This window comes from Fistularia commersonii, chromosome 2 (assembly GCF_037954325.1).
Source record: "Fistularia commersonii isolate RoL2024-O1a breed Wild chromosome 2, RoL_Fcom_v1.0, whole genome shotgun sequence".
NCBI lineage: Eukaryota > Metazoa > Chordata > Actinopteri > Syngnathiformes > Fistulariidae > Fistularia > Fistularia commersonii.
The window spans coordinates 19,309,919-19,332,569 of record NC_141285.1 but is presented as its reverse complement, the minus strand read 5'-3'; the positions used below and the strand labels follow the sequence as shown (position 1 = coordinate 19,332,569).

The 22,651-nt window shown below is 39.5% G+C and overlaps 3 protein-coding genes across 3 annotated transcripts; 1 reads left to right on the top strand and 2 right to left on the bottom strand.

Moving 5' to 3' along the window:
- Positions 1–3,696: 3,696 nt before the first annotated feature.
- mzt1 (mitotic spindle organizing protein 1) lies at positions 3,697–7,439 on the bottom strand. The gene is made up of 3 exons (XM_086171825.1): positions 7,172–7,439; positions 6,858–7,003; positions 3,697–4,213 (listed from the first exon to the last, which is right to left on the bottom strand). Exons 1-3 carry the CDS (start codon positions 7,221–7,223, stop codon positions 4,190–4,192), a joined length of 222 nt encoding a protein of 73 aa, XP_086027951.1. The 5' UTR covers positions 7,224–7,439; the 3' UTR covers positions 3,697–4,189.
- Positions 7,440–7,847: 408 nt separating this feature from the next.
- bora (bora aurora kinase A activator) lies at positions 7,848–12,603 on the top strand. Its single transcript, XM_086162243.1, has 11 exons — positions 7,848–7,997; positions 8,159–8,265; positions 8,444–8,489; positions 8,575–8,653; positions 8,792–8,836; positions 8,926–8,982; positions 9,078–9,361; positions 10,699–10,855; positions 10,975–11,525; positions 11,707–11,847; positions 11,947–12,603. Exons 1-11 carry the CDS (start codon positions 7,848–7,850, stop codon positions 11,965–11,967), a joined length of 1,638 nt encoding a protein of 545 aa, XP_086018369.1. The 3' UTR covers positions 11,968–12,603.
- A 383-nt stretch (positions 12,604–12,986) lies between these two features.
- On the bottom strand, positions 12,987–22,507 carry dis3 (DIS3 exosome endoribonuclease and 3'-5' exoribonuclease). The gene is made up of 21 exons (XM_086162232.1): positions 22,151–22,507; positions 21,501–21,658; positions 20,426–20,622; positions 20,133–20,206; positions 19,884–20,051; positions 19,355–19,519; positions 18,557–18,670; positions 17,767–17,904; positions 17,533–17,679; positions 17,292–17,408; positions 16,531–16,632; positions 16,299–16,363; positions 16,086–16,170; positions 15,816–15,943; positions 15,566–15,652; positions 15,312–15,468; positions 14,532–14,746; positions 14,263–14,431; positions 13,959–14,117; positions 13,757–13,879; positions 12,987–13,649 (listed from the first exon to the last, which is right to left on the bottom strand). The coding sequence occupies exons 1-21, from the start codon at positions 22,367–22,369 to the stop codon at positions 13,581–13,583; spliced, it is 2,856 nt and encodes a 951-aa protein (XP_086018358.1). The 5' UTR covers positions 22,370–22,507; the 3' UTR covers positions 12,987–13,580.
- Between the last annotated feature and the right edge of the window lie 144 nt (positions 22,508–22,651).

Below are 22,651 nucleotides of genomic sequence, written 5' to 3'. Positions count from 1 at the left end.
CTCCCCCTCTTACACACATGCACAATGCAAGCTGTCACCACAATATGCCGGCTATTGTCTTCTTTAAAGGAGAGTGGACAGCTCGTCCACCCTCCGTCTCTATTTTCAATAAGAAAAGTTGAGGAAGAAACAGGCTATTTAAGAAAGGACAAGGAACAAAACTAGAGAGGCAATGTTAAAACAATTCAGCAAACAAGAACAGCTGTTCACTTCGCCCAAACTTGCTTGAAATTGAATTAGCCCGAGTTGTTTTACTACCTGCTTTTATTAGGAGACAATTTAACAACCAAATGTGATTCCAATGTCTGATTAAGGCAACATATGGTGCCTACCTGTTAAACACAACGTGTTCAATACCATCTTAACGCTTCAGTGAGTCACTTGAATAAACTAATAAGCCTAATATCATATTAGTCATTACATAGTCCAACACACAAAATTCCAGTCTGATAAAAAGGTTTCATTATCATCTTCGGGAAAACACAAGGGAGTATGCAGGCAGTGCGACGATGCCTCCATCACCAACTTTGTTAATTGTTATTCAATTAAGTGCTTTTGTTAATGAAACCAATTAATACTTTAAAACACGCAAGCAGATATACGATTATTATGCATCTATGCAAGAAGACAGCTAATTACAACTGTTAATCAATCAATCCAATATTAATCAGCTTGGAAAACATCCAAAAACAACAAAGTCACTAAAAGACTTTGGAAGTTGTTTTTTTTTTTTTTTTTTTAAACAGATTTTGATTGCCATGCCATTATCCTGTCTAATGATTGTTAACGATCCTTTAAAGAGTTTATGATCCAATTTCCTTGCTCTGAATTTAATTGGGACCTAAATAGTATAATATTAAACGTGTAAAAGTGCGGCCTGTATTTAATCAAGGGTGGTATGTTGGAGTGAGCTCGAACAAGGTCATGGAACTCCTCTCAGGGCAAATGCAGTCAGCGAAGCTTCATATTACTAACGGATTGGGGAGTGTGGGAGTGGGGGGCAAGACAGCTTGTTTAAAATAAAATAAAAAAAAATTTAGATATCAACCCAACATGTACGTGTTCACTGATGTAAGATCTATTAAGTTCCTTTACTTGGGTAAACATGCTTTTTACATGATTTGTAACAACTTATAGAATGCATTAAAAATATTTAATGTAAAATTAGTGGTCGTTCGGTGAAAATGGGTCTTTACTGTTGTAGATATTAAAGGTTGAGATCGTTTTAACTACTTTATCTGCTCTTGAGTAGATTAATCCATTAAACCATTAAATTGTTTTTGTTGTATCACTCTCCCGTAAGAATCGCATGTCTCCCAAAGGGATGATCTCCGCGTTTTCAGGAACACAATACTTTTTCATCTTTGTGACGCATTTTTCCATCCCGCTCGAGAGTGGTTGCAATATCGTCACTTGACCGTTTAAGAAACGGTTGGAGTAATGCATCGGTTTATCACAAACATTCAAAAATCAGTGCATGTGGAGACGGATGATTATCACAGGACTGGAAAAGGGCTGAAACTGTCATCTGGGTTTAAATAGAAACTTCAGCTGTCATATAAAATGACCATTGTTCTCTGTGATCCATTGTATTGTATTACGTCCCAAGAAAAAAATAAAGTAGCATGGGATGGAAAAATAGTCCAGCAGCCCTAAATACATGTACAGTTTGTACCTCAGTGTATTACTTGGATAAAAATTACCTTTGCATTATGCATATGTCAGACTCCAACAGAGAGCTGATGATTGAACAAACTTCTAAATAAAGAATTCACTAACTAGTAGAAAGGTACGCTGCCCGTTTCGAACAATCAGCACACCAGAAGGATTCATCAGAATCATTATCAAAAAGTATGGGTCTTAATGAGCGATGAAGCCCGAAGTGGACCTGAATAACACAACAAAGAAAGAGTTTTGCAGGGTGGTTGTTTTTGATGAGCATCTTCGTCCATAATTTAGCTTTTCGCATCAACAGCGCAGCTTTCCTTACACATAAGGAACTACTAATCAGTCTAATTATTTTTGCAACATCCATTTCTCACACCGAGTGCATTGCTGCAAAACATGGATCGTGCACTTTTAAATGAGAATGCCCTCATTTATTGGAAAAAATAATCCTGAGCCCGGATAATTATCAGACGTACAGACATAAACACCTTTAGAAGTTTTGATGTGAGGACCTGCTTACCTCTTAAGTTTATATAGTCATGTGACCTGACCAGTGCCCTAGTTGAACACCTCTTAGATGTTTATGCATATATGGACGCTAATCTCTCAGTCAGGACTATGGGATTTGGGAATATTTTGTTTTACAGAGATCAAAGTAGCCAGCTAGGATCAGGAGAAACCCTTCAAACACATCAGAGAGCAATGCATCCCGAATCCCACGCCCACAGTAGCCAATCAAGCCATGCAAAACTCTTTTTCTTTGTAAAAGAAAAGGATTCTCAATGCGGGTCTCCCTCCATCAACATCTCTTCTCACCCCCCACAGAGGCCAGAGGTTGTTTGGGCTTATGGGTTATCGAGGAGAGCCACTGCGCCGCATCTGTATGCCCCTCATACTTGACGAACATGATGCTGGTATTGAGGAACAGAGAGATACTGTGTTAAGAGATCAAAAGGAGCAGTGAGATTTAGACCCACAGCCTGTCAGTCAAGATGGCGAGACAAAGCCGAAGACAGAAATGCTTACACTTGCCGTCTTTCTCGGTGGTGTGCCTGTGAGGGCCCGAGACATTATTGTCAGATGGCTTAAGGGCTACTCGTTTGTAGACATCTAAAGAGCAGCAGCAACACCTCAGCTTGGAGGAGAGACCCGCACCACTGCCTCTCCCAGCACACAAACTCACAATTAAGAGCTAGTGATACAAGCCCTTACGGATGAGAGCTTGCTTCCAGCCTTTATATTGGCCTGTGGAGGAATGTTCTGTGCACTCAGCATTTTCCCTGTCTGCAAGATTAATAGAGTTATTTTATGGACGGCAGCGAAACAAAAGAAAATGTGGTTGAATTTGAGATATTGGGACTTTTATTTGGGGTTGATTTAAGACTTCTTTCTTTCAGTTTTACCAGTTATCTTATTTTTTTCTTGGGAGGACAGCGCAAAGATAGTCCAGGTTGGCATTTTCTCTTGCTGTTATACACTTCTTTGTATGCTGATTTTCAGATACTTTACTGACTTGTGAAAAAGAAACAGTGGATTTTATTTTTTTTCCTTTTTTGTTCTTACTAATTTGACCTTAATGCTGACAGTGGACTTAATATAATTGATCTGCTTTGGCAGCGGATTTTTAAGGTTTTATGAAACATATTGTCCTTTGAAGAATTGCCATATGGTGCAGCCAATGATTCCTCATACCCTATATATCTGGAAGTGGGTAGGAAAAATAGGATTGTTGAAATAATTCCCAGCACAAAGTAAGATTTCACAGTTTTGCTTTGGTTCCAGATGTGTGGAAACAGGCAAATCTCACAGTCAATATCCCTTTTACTTAGGAAAGTAGCATTTGTAACTGCTTCCCAAAACGAATATTTTAACTTGAATTGAGATAACACCATAAAAGACACCATGTCATCTGTGTGGGAGGTAAGAAGGCATCTATGAAAATGAATCGACTCCACCTGAATATCAGTCTCAACATCTATTGGACACATTGAATTGGCACAAGTATGTCACAACACCACCTGGTGGCTGTTGAATAAAATACTTTATTTCATACTTTGTTCATCATAAAAAAAGGTCAAAAGGACAATGGAAACGACACAGACTTGCTTGACAAAAAGGCATTATGTTTACTTGTTTAAAAAAGGATTTCTGTTTCAACATTGAACACTAGCAAAAATGTTCATGAAAAGTGCAACACACGTTAAAAACAGGAAATGAGAAGTATGCATTTCAGTTACGGCAGGATGTCGAAACCTTTCTGAAATACACCTTACAAAGAAATGGCAGCTGAAAAAAAAGAGGCAGAATGGCTGAGTGTGCCCTTGCGTGTCTAAGACGAGGACTGACGTTGGACATTCGTCAAAGCATGGAACGCAAGCGTGTTAGTCGCAGTGGAGTCGGAGGACAAAAGGTTAACACACGACACTTCTGCCCGGCTGGAGATCCTGCAGGAAAGATCCTTGAGTGGGGGATGATCCCATTCAAGAGTTCTCAAACTGGTATTATCCCTCTTCGTGCTTCTTCAGTTTGTGCAGTTTTCAGAAGCCTGCATTGCAAGAGAAACAAAATCATGCTCAATTATCATTTTAGAGCTTTAGTAAAAATCAACTGGGGAAAAAAGGAGCCTGTAATTTGTTGAATCCACAAAATTGACATCATATTTTAAGAATTCAATGTTCATTATTTTTATTGCTTTGCTCTCTGTGCAGACTGAGCAGACTAGGTCAGTACCGAGTCTGCAGAGTAATTATCCCTGATGTAAGTTGTCTTCAATAGTATCAGGAAATATTTTAGCAACAATAGTGACACTGCAGTGATAAAGCCCATATTTGTGGATATACAGACCATTCTCTGCTATTTCCTTAAACAAATTAATTCTCTTTCTTTAAAATTCTCGTGAAAATGCAAAATTCCAGACGCCATCCAGTCACTTGATACTATCATCTGGGAACTGTCAAAAATCACCAAAAAGTCATCTTCAAACATTGAAAATAAGTGAATGATAATATTTAAAAAAAAAAACAGCCAGCAACTGCTTAAGTGTTTTAAAAATTGAATTTTACACTCAGGTGACAACTGGCTATTTGATTTGTGCGTTGCAGATTTTCCATATCAAGGCAAGTATAAACAATGAATAGTGTTTTTATTATATTAGGATATTATAGTCCTCCCTACATATATGTGTGCATGTAATTATCTTAGTATATTTATACCACTTGGCAGGCAGTGATGTTCTTGAGATTCAATACTATCATTCAATATTGTTGCAACCAGGACAAATGTTTTACTGAGTCACGTTATGTTTACATAGAAATTAGAAAACTAAGTACAATAATCAGATTGAATTGTTTATCTTTGAATAATCTTGCAAATACATTCTTCAGCTCCACTGACGCAATAAACAAAACACTTCTAACTTCAGCTAAAATCACCACAGAAGCCCAGTAGCCTTTGTAAAAACACAATGTGTTTATCTGTTTGACAGATTCGTCATCACAGCCCGTAGCAAGTCACTGTATATTTTCACATTTAAAAAGGGTTTTGTCAACTAAATCATTCCAAGAATCTATAAAGCTTTCGTTGTAAATTTTATGGCTTTGGTAATACCAGCTTCCATTCAGTCCTGTTTTATGAGCGCTTTCTAGCTGGACTTAGCTAAATTTAAGTAGGGCCATCCTTATGTCTAGAGGTATATTCATTCATTCATTATCTATACTGCTTATCCTGCAGCCAGGGTCATCGCTGCTGGAGCCTATCCCACTTCACATTGGGTGAGAGTTGGGTTACACCCTGCACCAGCCAATCACAGGGTCACATAGAGACGCAGACAAAAATTCAATTCCTCATTCACACATCTGGACAATTGAGGCTCTACAATGAAACTGAATGTTTTTGGATTGTGGAAGGAAACCGGAAAACCCAGAGGAAACCAATACAGACACGCGGAGAACATGCAAACTCCACAGAGTGGTCTTCTTGCTTTGAGGCCAAAGCAGTAGCCACTGTGACATCCTCCACACGGAGTATGTTTATGAGAAGCGGGAATGCCCGAGTTCCTCAGCATGTCTTTTATATGCTTTAAAGCTGAAGATAGAACAGTATTATGTTGACAAAAATAACCTGGGAAAATATTGTTTCTTTTGCGTGTTTTTTTAAACTGCTATTTTTAGTAAATTCCAGATATCCAGTATCAGACAAACAATCACTCTAAATAAGTAGAAAAATGATGTGGATATACTGATAATCAAACAGATAGATTGTAATGTTGTTCAGACTGTACACCACCACGAATACATACTCAGACACATCACCAAGAATTTAAAAACATTCCTTTGTATGTAGAACAGTGTTGATGCTGATTCAAGGCATCACCAAAACATTTCTTTACACTACCCCACTAACTCAACATCTCTACTTACCTCTCTCCTCCATGCAATATTTATATTATATTTATACATTCTCCAGGACTCCTTTCTTATTATTTCATGATCACTACACACATCTCCTGTTGTATTACTGTAATTTATACATCCATTCCCTACAAAAGGCATTTCTTTTTTCATTTTACAGTTTTTTTTTTTTTAATCTTTGTCTTTATTTGCATATTCTTTCTATTATGACTATTTGTACACTTTTCTACCCTCTCGTGGGATCAATAATGTCTATCTTCATACATAATTATGACGGTCATCTACAAAAACAAATCTTTGTAAATATAATTCATAAAATTACTGAATATCTGCTCATATACATTTATATTTGCTGTATTGGCGTACTTGTGGTAATGTCCTCAGAAACTATACCAGTACACAATAGACTAAAGTTTCACATGAAAGTGGTTCTGTTAAAAATCTTTAAGAAATATCCTAACTTGAATTATGGCACTGCAGAAGATCAAATGGAGGCATTTTCTTAACCATCTGAAAGTAGCTGAAATACATACTCAGCTCATTGCACAATCTCTTAAAAATAACTGATGGATCTATTCTTGTCAAAATCTTCTTGTGGCAACTGGACTTGATTTTCTACCCTTGAAGACGTTTCACCTCCCATTCGAGAGGCTTCATACTGAATAAGAGGTGAAACGTCTTCAGAATTAACCATGACCTTGATGACTGAGAACCACCACAGACATAAATGAGCACTGGCTGTTGAAGTTGGGGAAACACTACGTAAATAGGTTAATTTACCTTAAGGGATTCCGAGGCTTTCCGCAGCTCTTTGATAACTGCAGACAGAGCCTCTGGATTGATGCCCTGCTCACACAGCCTCACACAGATGGACAAAGACTCCATGTCCAAGCCTGTGTTCAGCAGCCTGGAAATCTCCAGCAGAACTAGAGAAGAAGCAGAGTGACAGGCTAGTTAAATTTCGCTTCCCAGTGACAGCTGCCGTTGACCATGACTGCCGCATGTTCAGTACAATTAAATGAATTATTACACAACGATTAATACCGCTCATACGCACTCACATTTGAAATTCATTATTATATATGTATATTTACCGTCCATTGTCTCCCTCACAGCGTTTAGGTTTGCGTTCGATGCACTAGCCATCTTTCTGAATGAGTTAGCCTAGCCAAAGCTAGTGGGTAGCAAATGAAGAACTATCTGACACGATACAAGTTTAACAATTTACCACGACAATAAAGCCAGGTCGTATACCCATTTCGGTATTTTTTTTATACAAATTAAAAGCGATGATGCATTGTTGTTGGCAGAAAGAATAAGTATTAGCTATCAAACCACGAAACCCCTGCAGAAAGGGTTTGATGGAAGAACAAAGGAAATGACGACAAAAGTTTCCTGATTGGTCGAACGGAACTTCCTGTAACGTTCCTATTGGCTAGCGGCTCTGAAGAGCGAAATTGAAATAAACGTTTGGGGCTTCCTCACCAGCCGTGGATGGCCACTTATTTAGAATAATAGTGTTTTTTTAGCCGTGGAATCAAATCATCGGCACAATCACATATGTAAGTATCAACAGTCGTGCATGTATGTTTAAATGTGTTACTGCGATATAGCGTTAACGTGTTGGGACCAGGAAATAGTCTAACCAAACAGATTCATTACAGTTAAAGGTAAAACATCGATCTCCCCTCATGACTGACGTTGCATCGCATTATTCTTCATTTTATTTTGATTGTCCCTGACTGAAAATTATATATGTGTGCAGGTAGGATGGCAGAAAGCGCTGAGTCCCAGATCACACCAGAGACTCCAGGTAGGCACAGCATACGAAACCCCTTTGAAAGTCCCAATGACTTCCGCCATCTCCGTGAGCCATTGGTGCCCAGTCCATCTTTCTTCAAGTCCAAACCATGCAAAGCTGTAAGTTTGCTCTCACACATCTTGAAGCACAGCATTACCCTCTGACGCATCATTTCCCACATATCTGTTATTACAAATGTCCACACACTTCTTCATCATTCCAGAGGTTTTGGGCTGCAAATAATTCTCAATCTTGTATTCTTTTGCCACTTTCTCTCCAGACTCCACCGAAGTTCTACTGGTCTATTGATGAAATGGCCAGTCTTCTCCCAGTACACATAGATCCTGAGGAAATCCAGCGCCAGTCGTTTTACTTGAGCCAGACCAGGTAGAGTATGGTGATGTATCGGTGGGGATTAGTCAAAGATCATAAAAGATTTGTGAATCGGGTGTGATTGCAATGATGTAGTTACAATACAAAAAATGTCTTGTTTGTAATGGACTGACTTATCGCAAATCGAAGGAAAATCAGAATGGCAGATTTAATGTTGACATGTTCTCCCTAGGACGGATTCTGACATTGAGGAAAAGCGTCAGAATGCTATTGAACAGGTACGCTGATGATCCACAGACATCTGTGGTGAGCTTTTTTTTGCACATTTTCTCTGCATAGTGACATTGTTTGTCTTCTGTTTAGTTTTTTACCAAAGAAGCCATTGTGCCGTCTCCCTGGGCAGGGCCTAACAACTGTAAAGACCCTCATACATATAAAAAAAGCAAGTGTTCTTTTCTATTTTTTTTTCCAAAATATTTGTATCATCTCTGCTCATTATGCCTCCATTGAATAATATGCATTATTTTGATGTGTCACTTAAGCATTTTTCAAAAATATATTTTGACTTCCGATGTTTTAGGTCCTTTATCTGCAATGATCGTAGAGGAACCTGAGAAGCACTCAGGTTGATATATTTTTTGAGTAATTTTATCTATTTTTGAGAAGACTTCAAGTTCTCCGTCACTGTGACTAACATTATGGTTTATTTTGCAGTTGCTTGTCAAACAACCCTATCATTACCTTTGGCTTTTGATTTGGAGAAACTTCTAGGTAAGCCTCTAATTACTGTCAGCACAATTAAAGAAGAAAATAAACCTTTTTATCATTTATCACTTAATAATCTTATGTTATTCCCCTCCTTTCAGGCGAATATTACCGCTTTGAGGACGCATGCGACGCCGTTCAGGAAAGCCTCAGCTCATCCTCGCTGAGACGAAAACTCTTTCTTGACGGCGAAGGCATTTATAGCGGCTCCGACAGCTCCGGTCCGACAAGCCCCGACAGAGACCACTTCAAGCGTGAGAGGCTGCCACCAAACCAAGAGGAGGAGGAGGCGGTTCAGTCGGTTGTTGGTTTCCAGGGGGAGGTTGTATCATCCATTTTCTCTTCCCCTGTGTCCTGTGGTGCTTCCGCTCCCACTCCCTCTACGGTGAGTAAAGCTGGAAAATGACCAAATAAATCACCTCCTAATTTGTTCCAAATAAACTTAAAGTTTAACCTCATTAAGTTTTTAGATATGATCCAAAGCATGTTCATTTTTACGTACAAATTAGTCTGAAAAAATGCAGAAGAATGCAATATATTTTGAAAATAACTCAAGGCAATTTCTCTAGAAGTTGCGTTGAAATATTGACACTTAGACTCGAGGATGAGGGATGAACTGAAGAGACTTTTGTTAATGTTCTGGAACATAATTCAAGAATCCGCACAGCAATTATGACTGCATTTCAAGCGATGTTTCATAATATCAAATGATGAATTGGTGACATTTATGTCCAAAATCTGCAAAATCAGCTCTTCAAATGTGACATCATAAACCTGCAATACACTTTTCTAGCCATCACTCAATGCCATGGAAGTAAGGCTTTAATGGAGAAAATGAGTTCCACTTCACAAGCACAATAGAAATGATCCTGTCATTATATCCATTGTTAAAGGACAAAACATTAGTCCAGACAAATCCAAGTGTAAAGTACAACCGGACTAATCTGCAAATGAGCAAATTCTTTCTTGTTCATGCCTGGGCTGTTTTGTTATGAGTCACTAATTTTATTTTTTAAGTAGTTTTTCTATTTCCTCTGAAATACACCTGGACTGTATCCAGTTTAATCTTTGGTGCTGAAAGAATGAGTGGCTTTTCATTTAATTTATTCTGAGTTTATCCCCGGTGCAATGTTTTGCCCTTTGATTTATCAGCATCCAGTTGCAGTGATCAGTGTATGGGGGCTAAACAGACTTCTAAGCTAATGCCTGCTGAAATCAGTTATTTCTTTCAAAACAATGTGGATGGGTTAAACAACAGGCAATAGGAACAACTGTTTGCATTGCCTTTATATTTAACCAATTTCCCAAGCAAGTGCTGTGGTTTGTGGGTCAAAATTTATCATTTAAGTTCGGTAAAATTGATGAACGGCCCATTTTTGTGGAAACAATTAATAAAGTACCTGCACGGCGTGGTGGCACAAAGGACCCTGGTACAATTCTGACGGGGGACATTCTGTGTGGAGTTTGCATGTTATTCCCGGGTTTCCTCCAGGTTCTATGGTTTCCTCCCACAGTCCAGAAAAATGCAGCAGGTTAATTGGGAAAAATTGCCCCGATTTAGTGAGTGCATGATTATTTGTCTGTATATGTAGCCCTGTGATTGCCTGGTGACCAGTACAACAATCCGGCTCTCTCCCAGCATCCCCTGTGGCCTGAGTGCAGGATAAACAGCAGATGATGGATGAATGGATGGATAAAGTACCTTCATTGTAATCACTGCAGGGTCAGTTCTCCTCCAGTCCCATCCAGCATGGCTGCTTCCGGGACTGCAGCCTCGGGAGTATCACCAGTCCCATGTTCCCTGACAGATCGTCCCCTGCTGGACTTGTCTCACCGACAATCTCACCTATCGTCGCGCACTCGGTTGTCACCCCACCAGGTAGGCTGCTCGGTAGAGTAAGCGCAACGCTAGAATGAAGCACATAATCCTGCGTTTTCTTCTCAATTTCAATACTTTTTTCACACTCTTTCTTTCTTTCTTTCACGCTCGCCCCCCAGCTGAGGAGAAGCAGATGTGCAACTTGACCCCTCATGGTATCTCCTTGGATGTAGAAACCCCTCCATGCGCCAGGAGCCCATTTGTCGAGGGTTGCTCGCCCATTCGTAGCTGTTCCCCTCACTTGCTCCACTGCCACAATGAGCTCCAGTACAACACCAGATCCAAGCCCCGGGTCCGACTCCGCTGCTGCACGTCCCCTCCCCTCATTTCTCCAATCCTCAACCCTAAACTCCTGGACAGTCAGGAGGCGGAGGGCAAACTGTCTCCCTCCTCCTCTTCCCCCTCTTCATATTCTCCTCCTTCTATGGAGCTAGATTCCCACCTGCTCCAGGACACGTATCGCTCTGAGACAGATCGTGTTGCGGCTCTGGTGGAACCCGTGGCACTGGAGAAGGGCAGGGACGTGAGGATGGGAGAGGTAGAAGCAGGAGAGCTTTCCGAATTACTGACCAGCTCGCGGATGGGCAATGTGTCCACGACGGAAAGCTCTCAGATGTTCATGTCGCTCCTGGTGGAGGGAAGCAGCATACGCTACGATTCAAGTATGCAGGTTTGCATCATTTCAACAGCTTCTTTTGTCAAGAACGCAAGAAAAAAACAAACAAAAGGAAAGCATGAAATGAATGAGCATTAAAAACATGATGAAGAATTGAAAAATTGGATATTTAAACAAATTGGATGAATTGAACTACATCAGGTTGGTACTGATAAAGATGTTTGTGTGTGTTCAGGTGGACAGTGGCTACAACACTACCTCTGCAGGCACTGCAAGTATTATCGATGGCCTCGGCGTCGAATGTCACGGCAAAGAGTCCTCCAACTCGCACTTGACTGAGGAAGCCCTCCAGCTTACAAGACATTCAAAAGCAAAGGTATTGTTTACTGCTTATAAAGCGCTTACTTCTGTTACAACCTCTAGAAGCCAATTTTTTTTTTAAATGTACAAACTGACAGAGGTTCTTGTTTCGCAGGTGTTCTTTTCACAACATTAACTCATCGCCGCATTAACATGGGACACCTCCTCTCGCTGTAGTGAAGATGAAAGTGATAAAGATGCAATTAAATCTGAAGTTTACACTGTTTTTAACTTTAATGTCAGAGTAATTCTTAGAATATGATCAAATATTAAAGATGCACAGGTGGTTAGTACTGGCTCTAAGGGTTATGTTTAAGTCGCCTTACAGAAAGCGAAGTACCACTATAAAGTTTTATGACATTTTTGAAGGGATAAGATCACATGCATGTGTAACACTATAATGCCAAGGCTTTGTCTCAATGAACTGATATTCCTGTGTGTGTAAAGGGAGGACTGAAAAGCCAAACTAGTATTGAAACAGCACAACAGTCTTACTTTTTATTTCAATCTTGTCTGGCGGTTCTTTGATCGATTCTGACTATTACTTGAAATCAAATTTGTACTGTATTTATGTTTTAATCATGATGCTTTTTTTTCATCTTAATGAGTAAAAATGGTTTGAAATTCTGGTTTCTCATGGATCCCATTCCAGAAAAAGACCTACTGAATAATGCTACAAATGATGATCAGGACATTGGAAGCCATTTGTCAACTGTTGCTGGATTGTTGTCACATTAAAGTAACTTGAATTCTTTATGGTGTGAGAACTGTAAATCTGCGAAAGGATCTCTTGGACGTTGTTTATTTTTATAATTTTAAGGAGTATTTTTCTGAATGACTTGATGTTGTAACCAGTATTTATAATTGAAATTGTCCAAATTAACTATAACCAATAAAATTATTAATTTGATCATTGACATCGAAACTGAACTTGGGAGGCTTAATCTGATTCTCATTACACGACGAAAATGTAATTGTACTATTATTTATTAAAAGTACTAATAGTATCATTATTATAATTTAATTGAGACTGGATGGAGGTAGTTAAGGCAATTAATGAAAGACAAAAAACATGACAAATAACTATTTATAAAGTTTGAGTGGTAATGACACATTGAAATTGAACATTATATCAATTAATACTGTTTGGTCACATCTATAGTTTAGTAGTCATGTAAAATTTGAATCTGCATTCAAATAATGAAATGTTTTTTTTTGTAACCCTTGACAAAAATGACCTGCAAATCAACAAGAAATTGTGAAGTTAGAATAAAATGACCAGGAAATAAGGGACAGAATTCTGAATGGAATATGGCTAAGCAGGAAGAATTTGGAAATGTTATTTTGTAAAATGTCTAAAAATCCTCAAATAGTAAAATCAGAAGAAACAATGTTAATATGAAAAACTCACCACAGAGATGGTTTTTATTAATAAATGAGATGGCATAGTCATGTTGACAAAGTTGTAAACTTACTGTCAAGGCTAAAAAAGTATTTCCTCAGCAAGTCATATTATATCCGATGTTAAGATCCAATAGTGTACAATATATAAGAAAATTATTAAAAAGAAAAAAAAATAAAATTCAAATCATATTTGAAGAGGTACAAAGACAGTAAGGGAGCAGAGGTGAAAAGGAGCTGCTGCACTTGCTAAAAGTAAAGTTACTGCGCTGAAACAGCCCAAACTGGTACTTTTCTTGATCGAGGGGAGCAACTGCTGGTTCAGCTGCTTTATTGGCACTTTCTTTGTCAGCAGCCCAGTTTAGGCTTCTTGGCTTGAGGCTCGATATCCTGGGCTTGAATGCTCACACCGGGAATCTGACATGAAGATAACAGACACACTCACAATGTTAGAAAAACAAACTTCACGATGGCAACAGGTTTCCTGTTAGCTTATGAAAAATCTCGCTGGTATTAATCCTCACCACTGGGTCTATGAGAGCCATGCGAATCTTCTGGTGCTGAATATTGGAGTCATCCAGGCTGATCGTGACTTTTACCTGGTCGAATATGTGGAAAACGTGCTGCTCCACGGTGAGGGTGGGACCCTAAATGAAAAAACACGGTCCATCCTGAGCGTTGCTGATATTCAAAATGACTTTGTGAATGAAAAGTAAGAGTCTGCACCTCCTCGTCAAACACCATCTTCGGAGTGGCCTTGTCTTTGGTGTCGAAGAAAACGGTCCCCTCGAGGCCAAACTTGGGGATGAGGACGATGATGGCATTCTTCCTCACAAACAGAACAAAACCCTCCTCCTTCTGAATCCCCCGACTTTTGAAGAACAACTAGGAATAGATTTTGCGTATTTAAATCATAAAACTGAGTCACAGTTCTATGAGGGTTATTTTTTTAAATGTATCATTCAATATGATACTGAGCAGGGTGTGCTTATCTTTAATGAGGAAATCAAAAGTGACAGTGCGCGGTTACCTGAGTGTGAAAAGCCACAGACGCCCTCTGTGCATACTGAGCCATCTTGTGTCGGTAGTTCAGATTATTGCAGAGGGCCGACTGCTTGTGCTTGTCCATGAGATCCGGGTAGGTGCCGTCTGCACCGATTGCCACGGCCAGCAGGCGGTGCACTATTATATCGGCGTACCTGTAGGAAAAGAATAGGCAAATTGAATGATTTGACACGGCGGGAGGTGGGATGACAAGAACCGCAGAGCAAATGCCCATCCGAGCCGAGGTAGTCCTACCTCCTAATCGGAGATGTGAAGTGTGTGTAAATAGGGGAGGCCAGGCCGTAGTGGTGGAAATCGCTGTCCATGCCAGAACAGAAATAGACCGCCTGCATCATGCAGCGGGTGGCCAAGATGCGCAGTAATGTGTTAAAGTACGGGAAGCTGTCCACCTTGGCCCCGTCGAGGGAGTCGGCCAACGCCTTGGCAGAATCTGTGTGAATCTCCACATTCTGAGGGGAAGGGGAAACAGTTTCAGTGCCTCGGATTTCTCTGAAGAGATATTGGGTGGTGTGTGAAATCATGTGAAATACACAACAGCACAAAGCCCTGAATATAATGATGAGTGGCTTTGCTCCACTTTTGATCCGATGCAGCATCACTGATTTTAATCACAATAATTTGATGATACATTTCCTCCCAAGAACAGTGAATTTTCCTGTTTTTTTTCATTGTTGCTAAAGGTTAATTAGAAATTGTTGCCAAAATTATATTAAAACCCAAGTTTAGATGAAGATAGTATAATTATCCATCAGAGTTTCACTTAAAAAAGACAAGATACTGTACAATACTGTATCCTGGACAATTTCAAAAAACATTGACTTATATAATAAATTCATGCTACATGTATGGTCTCCCAGAAAGAATGTATAGTATTGTTACGTATTTATTTAGAACTGAACTTGTAGTTTTTGGATTCAAAGCTAAACAGATTTTGCAAGAAACAAAAGAGGTTTCTGAGTCACACCCAGGGATGAAATGCACCCCAAAGCAAATATCCCCATAATTTACACCCACCTTTGACTTTGCAGCTTTAAGAAGGATGTCGTAGTTAGACGGAGGCGGCGCTGGATGTTTCCGGAGCAGGGCGCATTCGGTGAACTCATCGTAGATCTTCTGAGCGACCGAAATATTAGCCAGTAACATAAATTCTTCCACCATGGAGTTGGTCTCCCTAACAAATGAGATCAGTTTATTTAAGAAAATCTAATAACATCACAGCGCAGATGAGGAAATAATTCTGCAAAATGAGCATTTTTAAAGGTTCTTACATGAGTTCTTTGGTCTGCAGATCAATGGGGTCATGGGTCTCACTGTCCATGTGGAAGCGGACCTCCAAGGATGACAGAGTCAGGGCACTGAAGAAAAGCAATCCAAAAACATTTTAGAAGGTCAGCTTTGCCAATGTCGTGTCATTATGTCAGAGATTACTAATTCTGTGTTAAATCGTAATTTTATTATTTTCTGTTAACATGGATTCTGCTGCCCAAACTCCCGCTTATCACAATCCAAGCCCCTTACCCATTTAATATCCGTTGCCTCTTGAGAATTTTGGCAAGTTTGTTGAGGCCGCGTAGGCTCTTTGTGACGTCATCGTTCTTGCTTGTGTCGTCGATCCTCATCTGGGCTTCTGCGTAGGTCAGAGACGCCTGGACAACAAATCGATAATATACCGCTTGACCCACTTAGGACGGAATTTTCAACAGCCTTGTAAGAATAATTGCTGCATGTCAAATCCGTTACACACAAGACTAGAAAAACGTACAACCGTGCTCGATGCTGATGCTGTACCTTTGAGTTGATGACACTTTTTGTGAACCGCGTTTTGAGAATTTCAGCCTTGTGGTTCATCTCCCAGATGCACGAAAAAGCCATCCTTGTGAAAACAAAACGAGAGGGCAACAGTTGTATTTTTTTTGTAAATAGTTGAGGGGGTGGGCACTGTTGAGGCGGATGCTTATGGGTAAAAAGGGTGGTCACTGCACCAGCATCTCTTCTCCTTACCTTTCCACGTTGGAGCGCAGCGAACAAAGATTAGAGCTCAGAAGCTCAGGAACCATATCTATCCTCTGTTGGACAAAACAAACACATGGAATTTGTTATATTTTACTGCGAATAACATAATTGGTCAGATTTTATCCTCAATGATCAAATGTTTAATGAAAGACCATAAGCTCATCAAGACGTGTTCTTTTAAATATTTAGGGAGACAACTGTCATTTCTGCTTCGATGCACCTTGCCACAAAGGTAGACAGTTGTGCCACGATTGGCAGCCTCTTTGTCTAGGGCGTTTCCAGGTCTGATGAAGTGACTGACATCAGCAATGTGAACCCCCACCTATGACAAAGAAGCAATATATTCTGAGGCTTACATATTTTATATATTTTTTTTTAGATATGAAAGATGGTAAAACATTGTTTTAATATGCACATTCAGATCACTTTTTCCCCCCGTAAGCTTTTTCTTTTTTCAACAAGAGAACGTTAGACAAAAAAGTGTTAAGTACTGGAATAGTCTTGCAAAATTAAATCAAAATAAAAAAAAAATCCCTGAAAATGTACTTTAAAGGAATTACAACATGGAATTAACAACAAAAAACAGGCTGAGGTGACTGTACATGAGTCACTGTGAAACTATCTGACAAAATTCAAGGGAAGTCGGGAAGAAAATTCTTATGAGTCAGCTTTTGCATCACAATATATGAGAAAGACTCAGACTCTGCACTCAAAGCCTTTTTACATTTATTGAATTCAAAGTCAAATTAAATTACACCTCCTTTTACTGGGCACAAACTCCCTTTTTGTCTGTGCTGAGTACTTGACTTATTGAGTACCTGACTGTTTTTTTCCGCATGGAATCAGATACCGTACATACATATATATCAACAACAGAAACCTCACTTCACAAATGTGATATTTATTCTCCAAGAGCCAAGCCCTTATATGCACTTACAAGACCTGTTTAGTCCATATTATATATGTGTAGAGAGCATGTACCTCCAGATTTCCATTATCCAGATCTCTGCAGTGCAGGGCATCGTCAATGTCGGTACATCCTGGGGGATCAACACTGCAAACTGTGAGATGTCTCAGGTCCTCTCTCTTAACCATGTCCTAGACAAAAATACATATTCACAGCATATATGTGTGTGTTTGCAATGCAAAGACTTTTACTCATAATGAATGACAATATACTGATTTGAAAACATCCCAGTTATGCAAAGAAAGAAGGGGTTACCTCTGGAGTGATGGTCCATGGTAGTTTGGGGAGAAAACTGAGCACAGCTTGAGAAAAGGCCTGGTGGGGGACGTCATGCTCCAGTAGCAGAACTTCCTCCTCGGTGTCCTTTTGGCCTGCATCTCCCAAAGTGCGCACAAAGTGACCCTATGAAATGACACACAAACCTCATGATTTTAGGATAAAAAAGATCAAAAAACGGACCATACAAAATTGACCGTCGACACAACTGACGTTTGGATATCTGGAGTCTTTGGGCCAGCCATCAATAGCCACCATGATGCGCTGGCCTGCGAGCGTGGCTGCCTGGCGGGTTTCGATACGAATGCGTGGAATTCTGCGATCAGCCGGCGTAAACAGGTGGCGGGTTGACTAGAAGACAAGATGGTAATACTGGTGGGTGGCAGATTTGCTTTGTCCTTATACCACACCGTTCCTTGTTCACTTCATATTCCAGCATAATGTTTTGAAAAACCCTTGTAAATATAAGTACCGTAATTTCTGGACTGTGAGAGGCTACTTTTTTTTTTTTTTAAAGCAGCTTCATGCCGCAAAAACATTTTGCCTCGTCACATCGGACCAATGAAATTACCGTGAAATTCTAAGGCTGTTCAATTCAGACATTCAAGAGGACAATTTTAATGGTTTTAGTGTGCAGGAGGAAGATAAAATAGTGATCAGCTGGAGTAGGACAAAGCGAGGATTGAAAACTGATGGATGGATTGACTTTTTCTTGGGTTATTTGTTATTAGTCTTTTTTCATCAGCCATGTTACAAGCACTGTTTGGAAATAAAAAAATTCCAGTACGTATTTGTGGATGTTACCAGTATTTACTTAATTAAAAGTAAAAAAAAAATAATTATATCTCATGTTACAACATTGACACCTGCGGCTTCAAGACAAGTACGACAACCTATATATGACGACCTATATATGTATATGTATATTTATCTATTTATTTTTAGCTGGTGTGGCTTGTATTCAGGGGCTCAATAGTCTGGTAGGTAGAGCAGACACAATTACCTCTTTAATTTGGGACACATTGAGCATGCCGCAGAACGGCCTCCAATTCCTTTTGATGATTCCCACCACCTTGCCTGTGGGCTTCCGGGCAGCCTCCGCTGCTGAAGTCTTCAGCTGCATATTACAATGTTATAATAATGTTAAATATGCAGATGTGATATCATGGTATTCAGAAGGCGATATCATCTGCGGTTTGCATAACACAAAAATATCCACTGAGCATGTCCTCACCACTGTGAACGACAGTGTAATTCCACATCTGGATACTGTGCTCAGAGGCCTTTATGTCAAGTACTTAGACTCAACAGTGTAAGTGATTGGACCTTGCTTTGATTTCAATGATTTCAAGTGGTTTGCTGCTTATTTTTCCTTCATTCCCTTGTATATTTTTTTTGCCTCTGAGCTTTACTGTTCCTTCTTCAAAGATGTACAGGAGGTTTAAGGGCTATTTCTGATTGCTTCAAAGTAATTTGCAGTAAATTTCATTTTTTCTGTTTAATCGTTTCTAGAGCCTAATTCCTTTTTTTTTGTAGCTAACTTTAAGTTTAATTTTGAGTGACTATTTGCATGAGCGGAATAACATGATTCAGTGATACGCTTGATTTGCTGGGGTAAAAACTGATAATCAGACAATGATAAAAGGTAGGGGAAAAAGTCAAATTAAATATTTTACATATTTACAATTTTACACATAAAAAATATAAAAAAGAAAATATAAACACTACATAAAAAAATAATAGAAAATATTTCGATTTCCACCAATTCATTGCCCAGCCCTTTTTCAAATTTCAAACTCACAGCCTCCTCCTCCTCCTCCACTTCCATATTGTCATCTTTGGCTTTGCCCACATCCTGCAGTACAACTGAGGAGGGCGCCACCCACTGATTCCATGGCAATAACTGCACAGCAACCACATCTTGGTGTACTGCTCTGTTGAGGTTCTGAAGACCCTGCAGGAGAACCTGTAACGAAATAAACAAGAGAGAGAGACAATTGTTTGAGCACATGCAATAAGTTTTTTTGTCCGTGGAGGTTCTCAGTCATCTAGGTCATGGTGAGTAATTGTTGAAATCTTCTTATCTTGGCAAATGGACTTGAATTTCTTCACTTCACAAGCCTCTTGGATGAGGGGTACAACGTCTTCAAGTGAAGAAATTCAAGTCCAGTTGCCAAGACAAGAAGATTTCAACAACAATTCACATTTTTTTTTTGTCCCCACAATAAGTAAACAACTTCATCATCAGAGAAAAATGAAGTTATTAACCCGATTTTACCTTGGAGAGATAAATACAGAAACGATCACCTTAGAACACATAAAGTGCATACCTCTTTGCTGTCTTCCCCCTCGCCCTGGACAAACACCGTGGCCTCCAGGTAGTTGTCCCGGCTGGCCCTGAAAGTGCCTTGGAGGAAAGAACCACTTTTGATGCCAGCCTGAACCTTGGACAGAGGAAGATGCTCCGGGTATATCACCTTACTGCTGGTGATGTCGTTCTGAGAGAAGAAAGATGGGGAAATGCATTGGTCAGAAAAACAAACGACTCCTAAAAGATAAAAGGATATGTGCTGGCTTACCTTGTCATCATTTGACAGTGCCAGACGATCTACCAACGTGGGGTTTGCTATCAGACTCTTGATATACTCTTCACCTAAGTTGTATATGAATACATCAATGTAACATAGCTGCCAAAAAAGCCATTTGCAAGTTTTTAATGCCCTGAAAAGAAAAATTACTCCTATCTTTTGGTTGTGCATGGAGGTATAAAAGAAAAAAAAAAAGAAAGAAAAACTTTCATGTTTTCAGAATGAGTTTGATAAAAAAGGTCTTAAAACTGCTACCACGTTTTTTTCTCTGAAAGAATACTTACATTTGTACACTAGCAGGCCGCTCTCTTCTGCCTTCTCCTTGTTCCTCTGATCATTGGTAAGAAGCACCACCTTTGGGCATTCTGTGTCAGAGTTGGATGTCTTAAGGTGCTGGCTATACCATTTGACTGCCACGCGGATCGCTCGGTCATTACGGTCATTGGCACTCTCCCCTGGTTCTCGCTCGATGAATGTCTCTCTGTAACAAGAATTATGAGCATCAAGACAAAAATGACCAGTGACGTGGGGTGAGGTTCATGGCTGGTAAGGTACTGTATTCTGCAGCCAAGGAGTGGCAAGAAGAATCCCTGGAATCAAGAGCGCCCCCTACAATGAAGCAGGAGAATTGTGTGCCTCATCTAGTAGTTCTTTGCAGCCGTTTTATGATTGCTGAGCATAAGAAACTAGTAACACACATCTGTTGCGAACTAAAACACTGTACATTGGAAATGTGGTTCATATAGCAAAAGTGTTTCAACAGTTTGATAGCGACATACAGAGAGACAGCAAGATAAGAGAAGACATTGATCCCCACAGGGGAAATTCCTTTGTCACAGCAGCACAACAGTGCTGAAAAAATAGAAGAAAAAAAAATTGGAAAAAATAAATACGAATAAAAATATAAATAGAGATAGATTAGAAGACAGAAGATAGCAAGACATCCACTGTCTTATGGCAGAGCATGCCAGCAGTTAGCCATCATTGCACAATCTACATTGAGGCTCAACAGCCCGCAGCCTTACCGCATCTCTTCTTGGCATTTGAACAGTAAATGTGAAAATCCAGCAATTTTGAATAAAAAAACTATTTAAAAGTGGTGAAGTTAAATGAAAAATACCTTTATAATGCAAATCACTGATATATATAACCATTTTATAATTTTTTTCATTTTACATTTGTCTCTTTCCATGATTGACAAGTGAGGCACGGCCTCTCCTGCCTCCCCTGACTGCACATCACTGAAAATGATTATAGATTCATCACCACACTATCCACCTGTTGATACAATCGGCTACTGCACAGCCAATTTTTAACATTTAAATACTATCATGGTCCCGCTGATTTGCTTATTGTTACCTGTGGTGCTCATTGGTAAAGGTGTAGAAGTGTTTCTCTTTCTCATGAATGATGTCCTTCAAACGTTTGTGGATTGGTGCACTGCGGTGTCGTACCTCCTGCAGCACAGTCTGAAGGATAATCACATTACGAATCACAGGGTCCTCCAACACGTCAATCTGAAGGACAAAGAAATTGCACAGTGTATTTAATGAGCCTGGCAGCTTTGCAGATTCATGCAGTGGCAAATGTTTGTGCATGTAGTTTAAACCCTACTTCATGATCTTGGTTCCCTATTGTACACTTGTTTTCATCCTTGATGTTTTCATATTATGGCTTTTACTGAAACTCTTGGGTATTGCTCTGGTTGTGCATTCAATTCTCATGATGAAATCATTCATTAATTATTTTAATCATGGTAATTTGAGTTTAGATAGGTCAAAAACTGTTACCATTGGGATTTAATAGGAGGACTCTATAATAAAATCATAAAACAATCTAAAGCACAGGTCTTCAGTTTTACACCTACCTAGATATATGATATATATATTGAAAAAAAAAAGGATTACACGTTGACGTCACACAAATACGTGCTAAGCCGTGCCATTAGGACTGGACAGGATTTGGCCAAGAGGAGTAAGTTGTAAAGAAAAAATAGACAGTTTGTGTACCTGGTGTAGCACCACATTGGTGTCAGGGACCAGGTAATGCGGATAGTGGCACAAGTTGCTCTCAATACACGCGTCCGTCTGCAGCACCGTGCACTCCTGAGTGCAGTCGCAGCACGCTTCACTTCCACACCAAATATCATCCCTTAAATAATGCTCGCGCACTATTTTCATCACCCCACCTGACCGAGTCTTCTTAACGAAAGTTTTCGATTTCAACATTATGATGCCTCTATTTTTTTTAAATATAAAACCGAGCTTTTTTTATCCTAACATTTAACCGTGGCGAGACAGCTTCCCATGTGTAGCGTTAAATCAATTTGGAGGGCCGACAAAACTAACACGGAGTTTTGAGAGATGTATGGTGTACATATTTTTTTTCATACGTATCAAATATTTCAACAGACGTAAACATTTAAGGTATCTGCTCTAATCAAACGTGTATCGAAAATTATAGTATTTTACAGTGTTGATGAGTTTTTTGTTAATTCCATTGCTAGTTTT

Bases quoted from the DNA above. Each gene is read 5' to 3' on its own strand.
- dis3 (XM_086162232.1), bottom strand. From the start codon at position 22,369: ATGTTGAAATCGAAAACTTTCGTTAAGAAGACTCGGTCAGGTGGGGTG. The intron at 16,633-17,291 runs GTACATGCTCTC...TCTTTGTCATAG, and splicing joins TGGATAATGGAAATCTGGAG to GTGGGGGTTCACATTGCTGA. The intron at 15,653-15,815 runs GTAAGGGGCTTG...GCTTTTCTTCAG, and splicing joins AGGCAACGGATATTAAATGG to TGCCCTGACTCTGTCATCCT.
- bora (XM_086162243.1), top strand. From the start codon at position 7,848: ATGGCAGAAAGCGCTGAGTCCCAGATCACACCAGAGACTCCAGGTAGG. The intron at 8,266-8,443 runs GTAGAGTATGGT...TGTTCTCCCTAG, and splicing joins TTTTACTTGAGCCAGACCAG to GACGGATTCTGACATTGAGG. The intron at 8,490-8,574 runs GTACGCTGATGA...TCTTCTGTTTAG, and splicing joins GTCAGAATGCTATTGAACAG to TTTTTTACCAAAGAAGCCAT.
- mzt1 (XM_086171825.1), bottom strand. From the start codon at position 7,223: ATGGCTAGTGCATCGAACGCAAACCTAAACGCTGTGAGGGAGACAATG. The intron at 7,004-7,171 runs GTAAATATACAT...CTTCTTCTCTAG, and splicing joins TGTGAGGGAGACAATGGACG to TTCTGCTGGAGATTTCCAGG. The intron at 4,214-6,857 runs GTAAATTAACCT...CTTGCAATGCAG, and splicing joins AAGCCTCGGAATCCCTTAAG to GCTTCTGAAAACTGCACAAA.